We start from the raw sequence: 16,012 nt of genomic DNA on the forward strand, positions 1-16,012 counted from the left end.
GAAGCAAATGTTTTTTACATTTTAATGGTGGATAACATCAAGTACAATATGCTTTGCTTCTGAAATCTGTGAATTAATTAATTGACCATTTATCAAGCATATCCAGGGTTGTCAACTGGGGATCCATGAAGTTACTGCACTGCAGGGGTCCATGGATTGAGTTTTCCTTAAAATACATTCTACATCTTTTTTTTTTCAATGTGGTTATGTGGAGTGTTGATATTATTAATGTTTTTGTATACTGTGGTACGAATAAAATCGACCACGTTATATTAGGGGATCTCTGAGTTGGATGTGGGTCTGGTCTGTCTGGGTGGGTGGTCCTTGCCTGGGGCACAAAAGAATTAAAACCCCTGAAGCAGAGTAGCCTATTGTGTTTAATAAAGGATTCAGTCAGTCAAATGGAGTACCGAAGAAAAAACAACAACCCCTGTCTGATTTAATGGCTTTACGATAAGATATAATTGACTGTATATGTAGGATTTTACTTTTTGCAGCACCAGTAAAGCGAGATTCAGAGTTGTTTAAGTGAATCGACTCGCTTAGTGAATTCTGAACAGTGACTCGTCGAGCAGGTCACGCGCGCACGTCCCCCACATACGCTACTGAGGAAATGGCCGTACGCTTTCTGACCGCAACGAGAAGATATCCCATCGATTTGTGCGGGTTAACACCAAGGGCGGTCACCAGGTAAAACATGATTTAAAGAGTAATATTGAGACAAATGTACAAATAATACGAGAAAATATGTATTTTTCTCACATTATTGCCAGTTTAAAGTGTTGTGGAGGAAGCGTCGCTGCTACCCGGCTAGCGAGAGCGTTAACGGTTTAGCGGGACTCAAACCTCAATGCGACCAGTAAATACAAACCAAATTTTTTTAAATTTGTTCAGAAACGACGAACACGTCGACCATTTGTCATTTTTTTTATTTAAATTGTGTTTTCAAGTTGTTTAGCTAGAGTACGTTTCTCCATCAATCACACCTGTCAGCTTTAATATCACACCTGTCTCTCTTTTTTTTTTTAACTTTAAAACGTTTTGTCCTTCTAACGGGCAATGAAATGTAACAATGCTTCTATAATCTGTATTGCAATAGTGTCTGATATAACGTTAAGTTAGTAATTACACCGGCAATGGGTTTTTATTTTCTATTTCAAGGTTTGTTTAATGTTTTCATAACTTTACTTTCCCTTGAGTAATCATCAATCCTACGGATCATTTACTTTCACAACTATTCATGTAAAACGGATTAACGTTAAACGTGTAATTACTCGTAATGATGAATTACTCGTAATGATGAATGGTTTTATTGCATTCCTGTGGATTCTCTTTGTTCACGACACATACCGACACAACCCCCCATTGTCCCAATAAACTTTAGCCAACTTTGATCTTTTGGATCAAATTGAACCCACATTAAAAATTCAAGAATTTGTTTAGGATACAATAGGTATAGGACGCATATTAAGATTTATAATCCCAAAATCCCCTGTCCCAAAGTTTTATTTATGATTTTTTTTTTTAAATGTATTTAATATTTATTAATACCATTTGTGTACAACAAAATATTGAATAGCTTGAAATGAATGATTGATAGAACTGATAAAGTGTATGTATATATTGTAGTTGTACCACCTGACTGGGAAAGTGTACCACCAGCATGCCCATACTTTAAATTGACTTAAAATATTTTGGGGTCAAAAATAAATAAATGATTTGTTGTTTCATGTAATATTACTTTGCCGATCAGATCTCTTTATGCTGAAAGAAACATGTAACATAAGCATTGCACTATTGTGTTCAGCATAAAACTGAATACCATAGTCTTTTAACTGTGGTGTAAAAGAGGGATTTTGATCGGATATACAGGCTTTAGAAGCCACCTAATATAAAATACATTTTACATTTAGATGCAGTGATCATGCTGAGGAATTTTCTTTTCTTTCCTCCAGGTCCGTTGTAGGGCTCTTCAGCACTGCGGCGGAACATCGTAGTGCTGGTGACGACTGCCAAGGTGACGATGGAGATGACGACCACTGTCATTCTGTGACACATTTCAGGACGTTGGAGTTGAGAGCTAGAAAACTGGAAGAGCAGGTTCATGACCTTACAGTAAGTTCACATTCTAGTTTTATTTTATTTTATTTAATTCCGTCCTCCCGAGTGATTAAACAAAAACACAGACGCTAAACAAAAACAGGACACGGCTGACTAAATATGATTAAAAGTAGAGATGCACCGATTGATCGGCCAGGGATCGTAATTGGCCGTTTTTTTGCGTGATCAGCCTGATCGGTGATCGGCCGATCCGTCTCACGTGTCTCCGATTTTGAGCCGATCCGTCTACATGCGGCTGTGAGCACGAGCGCAGCGTTGACGTCAGAGCCACACTCGCGCTCACAGCCGCATGCAAACACTAGAAGACACTAATTATGCCATTTGTAAAACTTGTAAGGTTAAAATAAACCACGGGGGAACTACCTGGAAAGCACACAACACTACAAACCTAATAATTAGACACTTAAAACTCCATCACCCCGTGGAACATGCCCAGTTTGAAGAAGGTAACGTTAGTAAAGGTAAAACGGCTAAAGCTGGCCAGAGCTCAGAGCCAACCACAGGTCTGCAGCCTCTCCCATCTTTACTTGGTATAAGCAGCGAAAAGACCAAAGCAATTACAAAGAAATTATGGACTTCATGGTGCTGGATGATCAGCCGAAAGCATAAACCGTCACTTCATGAGAATTTACCGTTTCATTTGAGAGAAATGTCATATCATGAACACACACACTCAAGGGCAAAGGCAACCCATCAAAATAAAAGTTCGGTTTAAAAGAATTCATCTTCCAGAATCTGGCAGTACGTTTTGGGAGTTCATTTTTAGTCCATCTCTGCAAAACGGACTTCAGGATGGACTAAAATGAACTCCCAAAACGTACTGCCAGATTCTGGAAGATGAATTCTTCAAACAGTGGTACTAGAGGATGTGGTGCTGGTCCTTCAAGAGTCACTCTCAACCTATCTGTCCATAAAGCCTATAAAAAAACCTTCTTCATGTATTTTACAACACTTCAGCTTGTGATTCTTATCTAGTGGGGGTCATTTTTTAGGATTCTTTACCTAACTGAAGTCTCTGAGATCCTGACACCTTGCACTTCTGGAGACTCCAGGTAGGTTGCAGCTCTGGAAAATGGTGGCGCTGGAGACTAAAGGGTTCCTGATGGTTTCACCCTTAATTCTTCACCTTAATTCTTAATTCTTTTGCAGTTAACAGGTGTCTTTTCTGTTCAAAAACCACCTGTTTTTGTCAGATCCTGCTGACCCAACGAGCATTTCACTGTCCAATGGTCACGCCTTAACTGCAATGTCTAGTATTGCATTAGTATTGCATCCTTCTCATGGGCATTTAATACTTTTTGACTTTTCAGTCTGAGTTAAATCTCTTTTTTGGCTCAATTTCTCTGTAAAAGAAAACATGCCTAATAATTCTGCACACCTGAATATAAGGTGATTTTCATTTCCAGCCTTCATGAACAATTATATATCACTTATACATTATTAATTACTAAATCAATAGTAGTTATTAGGATTACTGTGGTTTGGAATTGGTCAAATGTGCCTGGAAAAAAAATATGATCAGAAAATCAACGTGCCTCATAATTCTGCACTCCCTGTATATATATATTAGCTATAGCTTTGGTACCGAGTACCATAACATTTTTATGGTATTGGTACCGCCTACTGGAATTTTGGTACTGTGACACCCCTAGCTTGCAACATTTATTACCCAAATTACTGAACTATTATTTGGAGGAGTATTGTACACTTCAGGTTTGTTCATTCATAGGATCTTTTGTACTTTAGTACAAAAGAGAAAAAGGTCAATTTATAATGTTTTGTTTCATAATGCAACTAGGGATGTGACGGTGAGGAAATTTTCCCGCCGGCGGAGGCTTTTAAATCACTAATTCTATCTAACCGAAAGTAACATGCACACGACCGCTCTGAACTGAAAATGCGCCAGTGCCCACACACCGTGAATGACAGCTCGGCTGTAAATGCGCGCTCTGTGAGGCCATGGGTGCGTCTCAGTTCCCTAGTTCAGTAGTCAGGGCACTGATCAAGCATTGATCAGTCTATGATTGAAATGCACGCCATGAATGAATAACAGTTCGTCCGTGAAGCCTTGTTTATACTCGATGCGCCCGCATGAGCGCGAGGGTGCGCGCGGCAAAAATAAATGCGCGCAGTCAGCGTAGCGCGGAGGCTCTCACTGCGGAGCCAGGCAAAAGTAAACAATGCGCGCTCTGTGCGGCCGTGCACATTTTACTTTCGGTTTTGAATTGGCGCCAATTCAGCTGCAGGTTGCTTGAATTGTGGGTTCATTAGCCTATTATTTTTAATGAAAAACACAACAACAAAACAAATGACAAACGCTTTTGCGTTTCGCTTTGAAACCAAATCTTCCGCGATCATCTCAGTCAGCTATTAAACAGATACGTTCAGTTTTTATTTGTATTGTCTGTTCTCTAACTGAACTAAATTATTTTATTACTATAAGAAAATCAAAAAGACGGTGGGCGGTGCCACGGTGGGCAAGTGATGTAACCGATGTTGAGTCTGGACACCGGTAACACCGGCAACACCGACTATCGTAGCAAGCCTAAAAGCAACTAATTTTTAGTTATTTGTTATTTCTACTTCTTTCCAGGCACAGAACACTTATTTTTTGAGAGTTGTTTAAGTGAGAGCAGATCCTGTTGTAATGTTTAATAATTTATTTTAGAATAAAACAGTGGATTTTTGTTTGTATATGCTGTGAATTATAGTTCTTAGAAATAAAATCGGAATCTGCAAAAATCGGTATCGGCCGATCTCATTAACAAAAAATCGGAATCGGCCAAGAAAATTGCAATCGGTGCATCTCTAATAAAAAGTCCTGTCAAAAGTACTTTTTAGTTTATCATATTTAGTCAACCATGTCCTGTTTTTGTTTGGTCAAGTTTTATTCTACTAACCCCTGGTTTCACAGACAAGGCTTAACTGTGCGTTCACACCGCCACCGGCGAGAGCGTCAAAGTGGCCGGAAGTCATTAATTTTCAATGGGAGATGGCGGTGAGAACGGCGCGGCGTGTCTTGGACGATTTGGGCGTTGAGAAGAGTTGAAATCACCTCAACTTTATGGTAATGAGCTATGACGCGGTTCGGTGGCAACCAATCGGAATGTAGTAGTGCTCCGCTTGAGAGTATCCCAGAGAACGCAGTCCTGGAAACTTTGGTTCCGACCACATTAGTTCCCAAGCAAAATGGAGGAGTGGTTGATCATTGCGGTGGCGGGTTTAATAAGAAGGTGCGCAACACTATCAGGGTGGTCAAAAATTGTCTTTGGTGGTGGCTGACAGACATGGCCATCCACTCACACATGCGCACACAGTAAAAAGTACTCTACCCACGTGATCTGCGAGCGCAATACTGACAATACATTTTAAAAATGCAAAGAAACGGTTAGTAATTTTGCTTATCTTATTTTGATATCTCATATTATGTATGATCTCTTACATTGATGTTTGTTTCTTTTGTTCCTCCTTTTTTTTCCACTATTTACAGATAATTGTTTTAGTATATAATCATATCAATATTAAAAAGTAGCACCAAAGTAGCTATATAGCACCTCTGAAGAACCGCTGAAGAACCACTGAAGCACCAAAATTGGTGCTATATAGCACTAAAAAAGGTTCCCCTATGATTACGAGCCAAGAACCATTTTTGGTGCCATATAGAACCATTTTTTCTTAGAGTGTAGCTAACAACAACGTTGTTCTAGTTTCACCTCACTCCAGTCTATAAATTATTTTAGGCTATTTATTTTACTACACATTGTCAATAGAAACAAGCTGAAATAGGCCTACTGTGGATAATTTAAACTAATTTTTACTATTTACCTATGCTAAATTGGGTAAGCACACTAGTGTTCTCATTTCAGATGTGTTCTGAGTAAATGATTAAACTGATTCGGGAGTTCAGTGTTGGACAGATCAGATGTTTTAACCAGTCGTTAAAATGATTTGGTTCAAAGGAGTCATTAGGTTGCGAATCGGACATTAGCAGACGCGTTGTGTGCGAATCCCGTCTGTTAGAACATTGCGAAAGATTTGTCAACACACAGAAAACACTTCATTACTGGACAGGATTTGTTTCCCGTTTACTGAAAGTATGTTTTATGTCAGCTGGTCAGAGAAGAGTCCACATTTTTTGAGCGCAATTCACAGCCAGCGGTAATTCAAGGTAAAAATTGTCTGAATGTGTCACGTACAACATGGATTCGGTCTTCCGACCTTTTTATTAATATGTGATATATGAGAGAGCTAAGACGGTGCTTGTTTTGAAGACCCAGAGAGTGCGCACAGGGAGGAGCTCTCTGATCGTTCTCTCTGTCACTCAGTTACAAACGCAGGAGTCATCTATTCTACATCACTATAGAGTGCCGAAGTAATGACGTCACTTTGTAGGCCAAAACGCGGAAGTGAGTTAGCATTTTAGCCCTATGGGTTCCCTCGCCCTAAAGTCTATGGGTTTTTTGAATGGGTTTTTGCTAAATCGCCTGAAATAAGGTCTGTGGTTAACAAAGCCTCTATATATTTTCACGTTTTAATCTATGACATAAAACACACTAGTTATAACCTGCTTGTGATTTTTTAAGACTTTATTGTGTCTTAAAAACGATGGTTGCTAACAAGTTGCTAAAAGGGACTACATCCTTTGGCGGGGACTTTAGACGTCATCGTGACAAACAGGCAATCTCTCACTAGCCCGCATTTCAGCCTAAGAATGAAGAACTTATGTGGCGTGAATAAATCGCGCTATTCGCGCAAAGTTGGATGCTTGAACATTTGGAGTTTACTCTTCACATGTTTGTCTCGTTGAGAAATGGCTGACATGGGCTGTGTTTACACATCTTTTTGTGTTAAAATCTACTGTTAATGTGTGACAACTTAGTTTTAAGACTTTTTCAGTCGATAATGTAGTTGTTTAAAGCTCAAATCTGGTTTATTTATAAGAAGAGGGCCTATTTAAACATTTTATCTGGTGTTATCGGAGTTGGAAGCTCCAGTGAGTCAGCGGCGATCAGCGCTTGTTTAGCCGGCGAGAGTTGACTTTCCTCGGCTAGTCCTTCTGCCGTCTGCCGCTGGCTCTGATGTCTCTGTGGCGTCTCCAGCTATAATTAGTCTTGTGGAGATTTAACGGCTCATATTTGCTCTCATGGATCTATAATTTGTTCCCTGGCAAATCGTTTAGGCTGAGTGCAAAGATAAGTTTCATTACTTGTTTATTTTTAGGCTATAACTGTACGTTACCATTGTAAGTTAGCCGACTAGCACTGACTTTGAATGTTTGACTGAATTGTTTGCTTTATTTCATGTGTAGCTTATTATACGTTTTGTATTATTGATCATACGTAAACTTGCATTTAACAAAAAGAGACTGGGTTATGTTTCATGTCATTTAATGTTATCACAGTGATAATCATATTGTCTGAAAAAACATTAACAAAAGATAAATCTCAGAGAGGCACGCATAAACAAAATTAGTTTCTAACATTTTTGGAAAAAACGAATGGGCAATATTTCTCATGAAAAAGTGGATAAGTGTTCATACACAGCGCAGATCATAATGAGCGAGCGTGCTTTTAAATAAAGTTTGAGGAAGCTTGATGATGACGTTGATCCGCGACCATGGTGTGCTGTAGTCCGTTTATAGCCTACCGTTAGCATTTTATATCTGACGGCTTTATTTGGGCTTCAAAATGTATACATTTTGGATTAACTTGTAAAGATTATCTTGGTAGACAAAACGTGTAAGGGTCATTACTCTTTGTTGAACACAGATCTTATTTTTTGCGATTTTCCAAAAGTCTATGGGGAAAATGAATGGCTTTTTGATCGAGGGAACCAATGCACCGCTAACTTCCGGGTTGGCCTACAAAGTGACATCATTACTTCGGCACTCTATAACTCCTCAAATTAGGCTTTGGCGGAACAAAAATTAGTTTTGGCGGCCGCCAAAAAAAATTCAATGCAGGAAAAACCCTGACTATTTATAGGCAACATTTTCAGAGAGAGCGTGCGCACATGGTTGCCAGGTTATAACGATTAAGTAAAACACCGGAGAGAAAATGTATACTTCTCTGATTGGGGGATTTAAACTTTTGACATCTGGCAACCGCAAACATGAAAGCTCATAGAGGCTTGTCTGTAATATTGTCCCCTTTTTTTTCGACAAAATCGAAGAGAGATTTTGGTTAAGTTTTTTTTTTATTTATTTTTTTACTACATTTTAGTCTCGTCTTTTTGCATGTTGATATAGTCAGTTATTGTTTAAAGACGTTTGCGTCGTCTTGTCTTAGTCATGGGGGAATTCAAATGCTTTCTCACTGGATCTCCCAGCGCTGTTTAGTAACGGTGTCGTGTGATCGAGATCGGCCCATGTATGAGCTCGCGCTGCGATGTCTAATATTGCTCCGAGCTGATAAACGGTCCGCTTTCGTTTAGTTTGCCGTCCGATGTTTCTCATATGTAACAGAAATGGCAGCTCTTATCAGTTGGGCACCGCGGTAGTCGCACCAGTCCGACCTCCAACCAAATTCAGGCGCACCAGCAGGAAAAAAGGTTGCAAAATGCGACCACTTAGTCGCAGTCTGGAGCCCTTTTGCCATCAGGTTTAATCAACGTAGTATCTGCAGTTTGGTTGTTTTTTTCCTTTTTGCTTTTGGCAATTGTTAATCAAACTCTTTTCACAGGAGAGATACAAACGAGCCCAAGCTGACTCGGACAATGTTAGAAGAAGGACACAGAAATTTGTTGAGGATGCCAAAATATTTGGTAATCTACTTTTAATTGAGCTACACATATTGCTGATAGGTGTTCACATTGCATTGTTCTAGCAGTATTGTATTAAACGTTATGCTCCTCCTGCAGGGATTCAGAGTTTCTGCCGTGACATTGTGGAGGTGGCAGACCTGTTGGAGAAGAGCGCAGAAGTTGAGGAGAGGGATGGAGTGCAGCAGCTGACACAATACCTGACACACATACAGGGGCGGCTGCAGGGCGTCTTCACCAAGCATGGACTGGAGAAGATGAGCCCTGTGGGAGCCGCCTACGACCCTTATCAGCATGAAATAGTCTGTCATACTCCAGCAGAGGGAGTGGAGCCCGGCACCATAGCTGTGGTGAAGCAAGACGGTTACATGCTGCATGGACGTACCATCCGCCATGCCCATGTGGGTATTGCTGTGAAGACACAGGAGCAGTGACAGGGCCTTGGTTCAGTCCTCTCTTGCTTATTTTTTTTTACACTTTTATTATGTTCTTACATCTCTAGACAACTAGACATTTGACTTACTCTTTGAAGTTATGGTTATTTATATGTATTTGTAAATGTTGCACTGTTTTTCTAACCTGTAATCTACACAGATTAATTAGGCATTGTAATTTGTGTTTTAGTTTGTTTTTGTTTTGAACCCCGATTTACAGAATGTCCAATGCCCATTTAATGTTCGGAAAGATTAATTATTGCTTTGTGTGCGTTAAAGGCAATGTAATAAGAATCGTGGTGTTAAATTGACCCGGAAAAATGCACTTTACACCCTTGTTGTGGTGGTTTCTGTAAGTGATTAATAGTTGACAGTAATGACTTCTATTAGAAAGTTACTACCACTTTATAATAAGGTTCTATATGTTTAACAATAGTTAATGAAGTAGGCATCATGAAACAGTCATGTTTACAGTGATCATTTAAAAATATACTATTCATTCTACTTCATGTGAGTTCATAATGCATCATTTTAATGTTAAAGGATGGTTCACCCTAAAATGAAAATTCTGTAATTTACTCACTCTTTAAGTTGTTCCGAACCTGTATGAGTTTTTTTCTGCTGAACACAAAAGAAGACATTTTGAAGAATGTTGGTAACCAGACTGCTGATGGGCCCCATTGACTTCTATTGTATTTTTTCCACTACTGTTTAGTTTCCTGTATTCTTCAAAATATCTTCTGTATTCAGCAGAAGAAAGAAATTCATAGAGAGAGAGTGAGTAAATTATAATTTTCATTTTGTGGTGAACTATCCCTTTAACGCAATATTAATAAATGCAGTAAAAGTGTTGGTTAGTTAATGGTAACTATTGACCATTATTGTAATGTTCCCAGGAAGTCATTGGCTGTTGTTGAATGTGTCGAGGAAGTGTTATAGACCACCATTACCCAAAAACAAATGCTAAAGTTTTCTCTTTTCGAGGGGAGAAATGCACATGAGATGTATATGTGTCCAAAGTGGAATTGATCAATGTTATTTGGGAGATAACTTTAACAAAAATATTTATATGTATTTATTTTGCTTGTAATATTTTGCCCCGATAGTTTACTTTTTTTGTAACTGAGAAGAAACTGTAAGCTATTTTCATTTAAACAAGTTTTTACAGATGTATCCTTTGTAAATGTTGAAAACGATTAGGTTTGAGTGTATGTGTGCGAGGCCGAGGTGTTGTCTGAATAAAATCTCATCATTTGTTCATTCTGTGCACTAGGGGTCAGTGTTTTCAATCTAACTCACAGTACATAACGCCGAAATAGTGTGGAGAAAAAACACCGGAAACGCGTTCAGATTCACTGCACGTGTGGTCTGTCCTCCAACACAAAATTACCCTGAAGCTAATCTCTTAGTTTAAACTTTCACATATTTTAGCGAAAAATGACAAAGGTAAAGAAGGAGAAAACCGTTGAGGAGGAGACCGGGGGAACAGAGAAATCATATCAAGAATTAATAGCTAATATAAATCCCATCGCAAACCCTCTTGCATCGCGTAAACTAAGCAAAAAGCTCTACAAATGCGTCAAGAAAGGTAAAGTTTTGTTTTCCTCCCACTCATGATAATCGTTAAATATTACACCCTTGAGTCTGAATAAAAGTATACTAAATATGGTTGTATTTTTATTGTTTAAGAGACAGGCACGTGGTTGTAGACAGTTATTCATTATAAATGCTATCCATTGTTTTTCACAGCTGCTAAAGTCAAACAGATCCGACGAGGAGTAAAAGAGGTACAGAAGTTCATCAACAAAGGGGAGACTGGGTAAGATGGTTTCTTTTCCTCATGTTTTAGCATCATGGTCACTGGCCCACACTAAAGTTTGTTATTTTAACGCTATTTTCTCTCATCTTTCAGTATTGTGATATTTGCTGGAGACACTCTTCCCATCGAGGTGTATTGTCACTTACCAATCATGTGTGAAGACCGAAACATGCCTTATGCTTATGTTCCATCTAAAGTTGTAAGTTTAGAAGTGTATATAATATTATATTTGCCTTTCCAAATCAAATTTAAAGTACAGAGTGACAATACTCCTATGTTTGGTTTCCTCTTTCTATAGGATTTGGGCTCTTCAGCTGGATCCAAACGGCCCACCTGTGTTATCATGGTCAAACCGCATGATGAATATAAAGAAGCCTATGATGAGTGTCTGGAGGAAGTCACATCTCTGCCTAAACCAATCTGAGGACACTTCATATTCAATCATTTTATAATCATATTAAATGTCAAATGGTTGTGGGTGACTTTTTGCATGGGGTAAGTGTACACCAGTGCATCTGTAAAGTCATTTATAGACTGAACCCAATTCTTTTTGGACTTCTTCATTTGTAGAAAGGAGCACAAATGTATGATCGCCGTTAACATGATTTTGTTTTAAGGAAGCTTTGGTTTATGTCACTATGGAGCTTTATTCAGCCTTTTGTTTTACTCAATATTTGACACTGTTGATCTTTGTAATGCTTTCTGTATTGATTGGTTTTCTTTCAGATTTTTATAACTGCTTGATTGATTTTGATTTTGGGGCAGTGGACCTCAGAGATATTGAAATAAACCTTTTTTTTTGTACTGTTCTTTTCTCATCTGTTTCTTTGGATACATACTATTTTAGGTGTTTATAAGCCAATGCTGCTTAACATCGAAGAATCATCAATATGAAATTATAGAATGTATTCAGCATGGCATGCCATATATATGCATTCTGGATGAATACATCTGATTTATTGGTCTTATTCAATTCACATTTGTTTGTAAAGCGCTTTTCACAATGCACCATTTCAAAGCAGCTTTACAGATAATGCACGTGTCTACATTACAATTTAGAGTAATTAGCTATCAGAGGCTTTTGTGTACATGTCCATAGGTCAGCCATGTACAGTTCTAAGATGATACAAATCATGCAGTTAGCCAATATGCATTCAACCTATGTATTCTATCCAAGAACAAAATTTGATTAAAACAATCAGTAAGGCATCAGTAAATGATTATAGAAAGTTTAAGACACATTTGAGTAATTCTGAGAACGTATAAAGTTGGTGTGAAATCAAATTGTTAAAAATTATTAAACCCACAAAAGTAAAATTGTGGAGAATATTTTATTCTTTGTAACTTTCAATAAACGCTGCCTGTAAGTGCTTAGAAGCTTCTGTTACCTCTATACTGCAATGTTGGCCAATTCCTTGCTTGAAAAAGCGTCCATATCACTGATAATCTTTGGTTTTAATGTTATCACTGCTTTCTATGACTGATCCCTGAATCAGGCTTAAGTAGATTTGGATGTATACTTTGGGATGGCTGTCCTTCAGGAAAGTCCATTGATCATCAAGCTTCAGTCTCTGCACCGAAGCCATCACCATCTTTGCCAAAATGGCTTGATACTTCGAAGAATTCATGATGTACTTCATACAGTCAAGATTTTAACTTTCTGCAACAGCAAAGCACCTCCATAACAAGCCTTCATATTTGACTATGGAGATGATGTTCTTCTGCTCATAACCAGTGCTTTAAGTGGGCCGGTACGCGCCGGTAGGCCTACTCAGTACCGCCACTTCCAAATATAGCTCTTGAGCGTACCGCCACCTCTCCGTGCGCCCAGAACGTGCTTTTAGCTTACCGGTACGCTCATTTGCGAGCAGAGACTACATTACCCATACACCCTTGAGTTTTACAAGTGAAAAGCGCATGCGTCGCTTTTGCCGCTGTCAGTGTCAACAACTCAAAGTGGTCCGGAGAGGGTGTGTGAAACGCCACGTGAGACTGGGTTGGAAACGCGCAACCATAGCTGCTCGTTTAAAATCTATGGTTAAAATACAAAGCACTTGTGCCGCGGACGAGGACGAGAGTGGCACCACTTCTACCGATGACAACAGCCGCATGTTGTAGCTGGGTCGTTCCTGTTATACAGTGACTTTTCTGTCTTTATGATTTACTTACTCATATTTTCTATAAAATGAGTCACATAAGAAATGGCTTAAATTATAAATGTAGGTCTTCTTTATCACTTAAACAGATATAATATGTATTAAAAAATACTATTTTGTATTTTGCACACCTTTTTATTGATAAATGCATTAAATTTTATCATGTCCTCAGTGCAAAGTAATCAACTTCCACAAGAACTATAAACCATGAAATGATGAAAATCTCAAAATATTTTTAGATTATGTTATAGAATAGGCTAAAATACCTCTAGTTATACATAGAAATCATGTGAAACAAAATTTTTTTTTTTTTTTTTTTTACAATTGTCTTCATTTACTGTGTCCCTGAAGTCATCTTCCACCCTGTTAGTATGTTTTTCTCGACTTCCAAAAAAGACCACAATTTCATTGAGACAATTTTCAGGAAATTACATAATTAGTTTTTCCTGCTGGAATTCAACCATACAAAATGAAGTAAGCTTCAACTCTCACCTCTACCTTTTTTTTTTAGTTTTTGAAATGTTATCCTGCTTGTCCCACTCTTAAAGTTCCACCCTGTTAGGCTCTGTTATGAAGAATGTTTGTCCGGTCAAAAAAATGTTAAAACATATCTGACATAGTTATAAAAGTTCTGTTTATCTGTAAAAGGTTAGTTAGCTAAACGTTGATCCCTCAAAGAGCTACGGCTAACTCTTAAAATTTTCCACCCTGTTGATTCCGCCCTGTTAGATCTATAAACCTAACAGGGTGGAGATTCTAATAGAATAAATCGTATTTTGTGTATATTGCAAATTCTATAAACACATATATGCATATATAAATATTATATATAAAACCATGTTATATAGGTGCAGTGCCACACATTACTGATGGCAAATCATGCAGGACAATGACGGAAAACTAATTTTTAAATAATAATTTGACAGCAACGTTAAATGTTTTGCATACTTATGTTTCATTTTGGGAGGTGAGGATCATTAAAAGCATATACAATATATGTTTTTAAACACATTTTTTTATTATTTACCATCCTGTTGGCAAAAATGGGTACAAAAAGTACCTGTTCTTAATAATCAAGACATTCTATTCATCAATAATAGTTTTGTTATTGTTTCAAGAATTAAAAAAAAAAATACCACGATGGCATAAGGGACATATACTATCCAAGAAAAACTTGTTATTGTTTAACATTTACATGATTAACATTTTGTGATAACTATGTATATGTCCCTAACAGGGTGGAACACCTTCACGGCCCGTGTCTGAACAATGAATCTACCCATAATTATAATTTTTTTAGTCCCTGAGCTTGACCAATATGTATAACATACAATATGTATAGCTTGACCAACTAGTTAAACATGTCACCATTTTGGTAGAATGCTAAAAACATGAAAATCATGTACTTTTTTTTCAAACATTTATGAAGCCAAAATGTTACCGCATACCAGGAATGACCCAGCTATAGTTTCTAACTGTGTTGCTATTTGATTAGAAAAAAGAAAGAAAAAAGTTAACATTGGCCTGCATGGTAGCCTAATGAGGTGCCGTCAATGGTCTTGCTTTGTAAATAAACCCTTATTGTAACAAATTATATATTTACACAATTACAAGAACTATATGTAAGTTCTAAGGCTGAGAACAAGTTAGAAAGAGCTTTAAAATACGGACCTTCTTGAATTATTGACTAAACAATCCCTCCATAACCACGCCCCCAACAAAGCCCCGACCCCTCTGGTGAGTACCGGCACTTTATTTTTTCCACTTAAAGCACTGCTCATAACCTTTGCCTTTTTTGCACCAGACATACTGCTGATCCATGGGTCCAAATAGTTCCAGTGTGGTCATATCACTCCATAAAACATTCTTCCAGAACTCCACGGGTCAAACCAAACAAATTTTTGTATTTTCAAGTCAGCCTTTTATGTTCTTCTTGGGCAAGAGTGGCATTCGGCAAGATGTCCCAACATGAAGGCCATGCTTGTCAGTGTTCTTCTTATACTCAGCATTGAAATGTATTTTTTCCTCCTTTCATCGGGTCATCTTGCAAGTCTTTGGCAGTAAATTGAAGGTTTGCTCTGATCAAACATTTTATTCCCCTCAATTATAGTTTTTCTTCAAAGCCATCAATGGTTTTCTGGTACAACACATTTTAAACTTCTGAATATTGCTGCCAGCTGAGTCTAAGAACTTTTACCGTTTTGGAAATTGTCTTGTAGACAGACTTTTTTTAATGTAATAAAACAATTTGTTCTCTATTGCTTTTGTGAGAGCACTTTTGACTTGGCCGTATTTGCAACTCAACTTTAGCACATGCATGAGCTAAATGTATGTAGCCTATGTGTTACAGCACAAGCTATTTCAGTTTTGTTATAGAGTTTCTAAAGGCTTTATTGTGTTTTAACAAAATGTTGTATCATAAATAGCCCACGTGACTTAAAAACAGCAGCGTTGAATAGGGGTTGAATAAGGGGCTGTATTACAAAAAAATCCTGTGACTCAAAAGCATTACATTAAATATTGACATTATCACTTTTAATTTGCCACTAAACTGTTATAGATACTTCTTTTTTTTTTACTCTATCTTTAGAAAAGCCTACATGGGGTTGAATAATTTTGATTGCAACTGTACTTCCAACGGACTATCAACGTTGACATCACACTGTAATGGTCTATATATAAAAAGCTTGTTTATTAATAAAGATTTTACAAAATAAAAAGAT

At 37.8% G+C, this 16,012-nt stretch overlaps 2 protein-coding genes across 3 annotated transcripts; both read left to right on the forward strand.

Annotated features, from left to right (window-relative positions):
• The first annotated feature begins 547 nt into the window (after nucleotides 1-547).
• grpel2 (GrpE-like 2, mitochondrial) lies at nucleotides 548-10,581 on the forward strand. Of its 2 annotated transcripts, XR_013817950.1 has the most exons (5): nucleotides 548-690; nucleotides 1,956-2,115; nucleotides 8,802-8,883; nucleotides 8,980-9,555; nucleotides 9,607-10,581. XR_013817950.1 is itself a non-coding variant. In XM_079835670.1 (4 exons), the coding sequence occupies exons 1-4, from the start codon at nucleotides 614-616 to the stop codon at nucleotides 9,312-9,314; spliced, it is 654 nt and encodes a 217-aa protein (XP_079691796.1). In that variant the 5' UTR covers nucleotides 548-613; the 3' UTR covers nucleotides 9,315-10,581. The 2 variants fall into 2 exon arrangements, 1 of the variants encoding a protein (XP_079691796.1); XM_079835670.1 differs by having other exon boundaries at nucleotides 8,980-10,581.
• Nucleotides 10,582-10,636: 55 nt separating this feature from the next.
• Nucleotides 10,637-11,942, forward strand: nhp2 (NHP2 ribonucleoprotein homolog (yeast)). The gene is made up of 4 exons (XM_079835671.1): nucleotides 10,637-10,902; nucleotides 11,064-11,133; nucleotides 11,227-11,332; nucleotides 11,432-11,942. Exons 1-4 carry the CDS (start codon nucleotides 10,752-10,754, stop codon nucleotides 11,555-11,557), a joined length of 453 nt encoding a protein of 150 aa, XP_079691797.1. The 5' UTR covers nucleotides 10,637-10,751; the 3' UTR covers nucleotides 11,558-11,942.
• Nucleotides 11,943-16,012: the final 4,070 nt, after the last annotated feature.

The sequence above is a fragment of the Gobio gobio genome (assembly GCF_949357685.1).
Source record: "Gobio gobio genome assembly, chromosome: 14".
In the NCBI taxonomy this organism is placed as follows: domain Eukaryota; kingdom Metazoa; phylum Chordata; class Actinopteri; order Cypriniformes; family Gobionidae; genus Gobio; species Gobio gobio.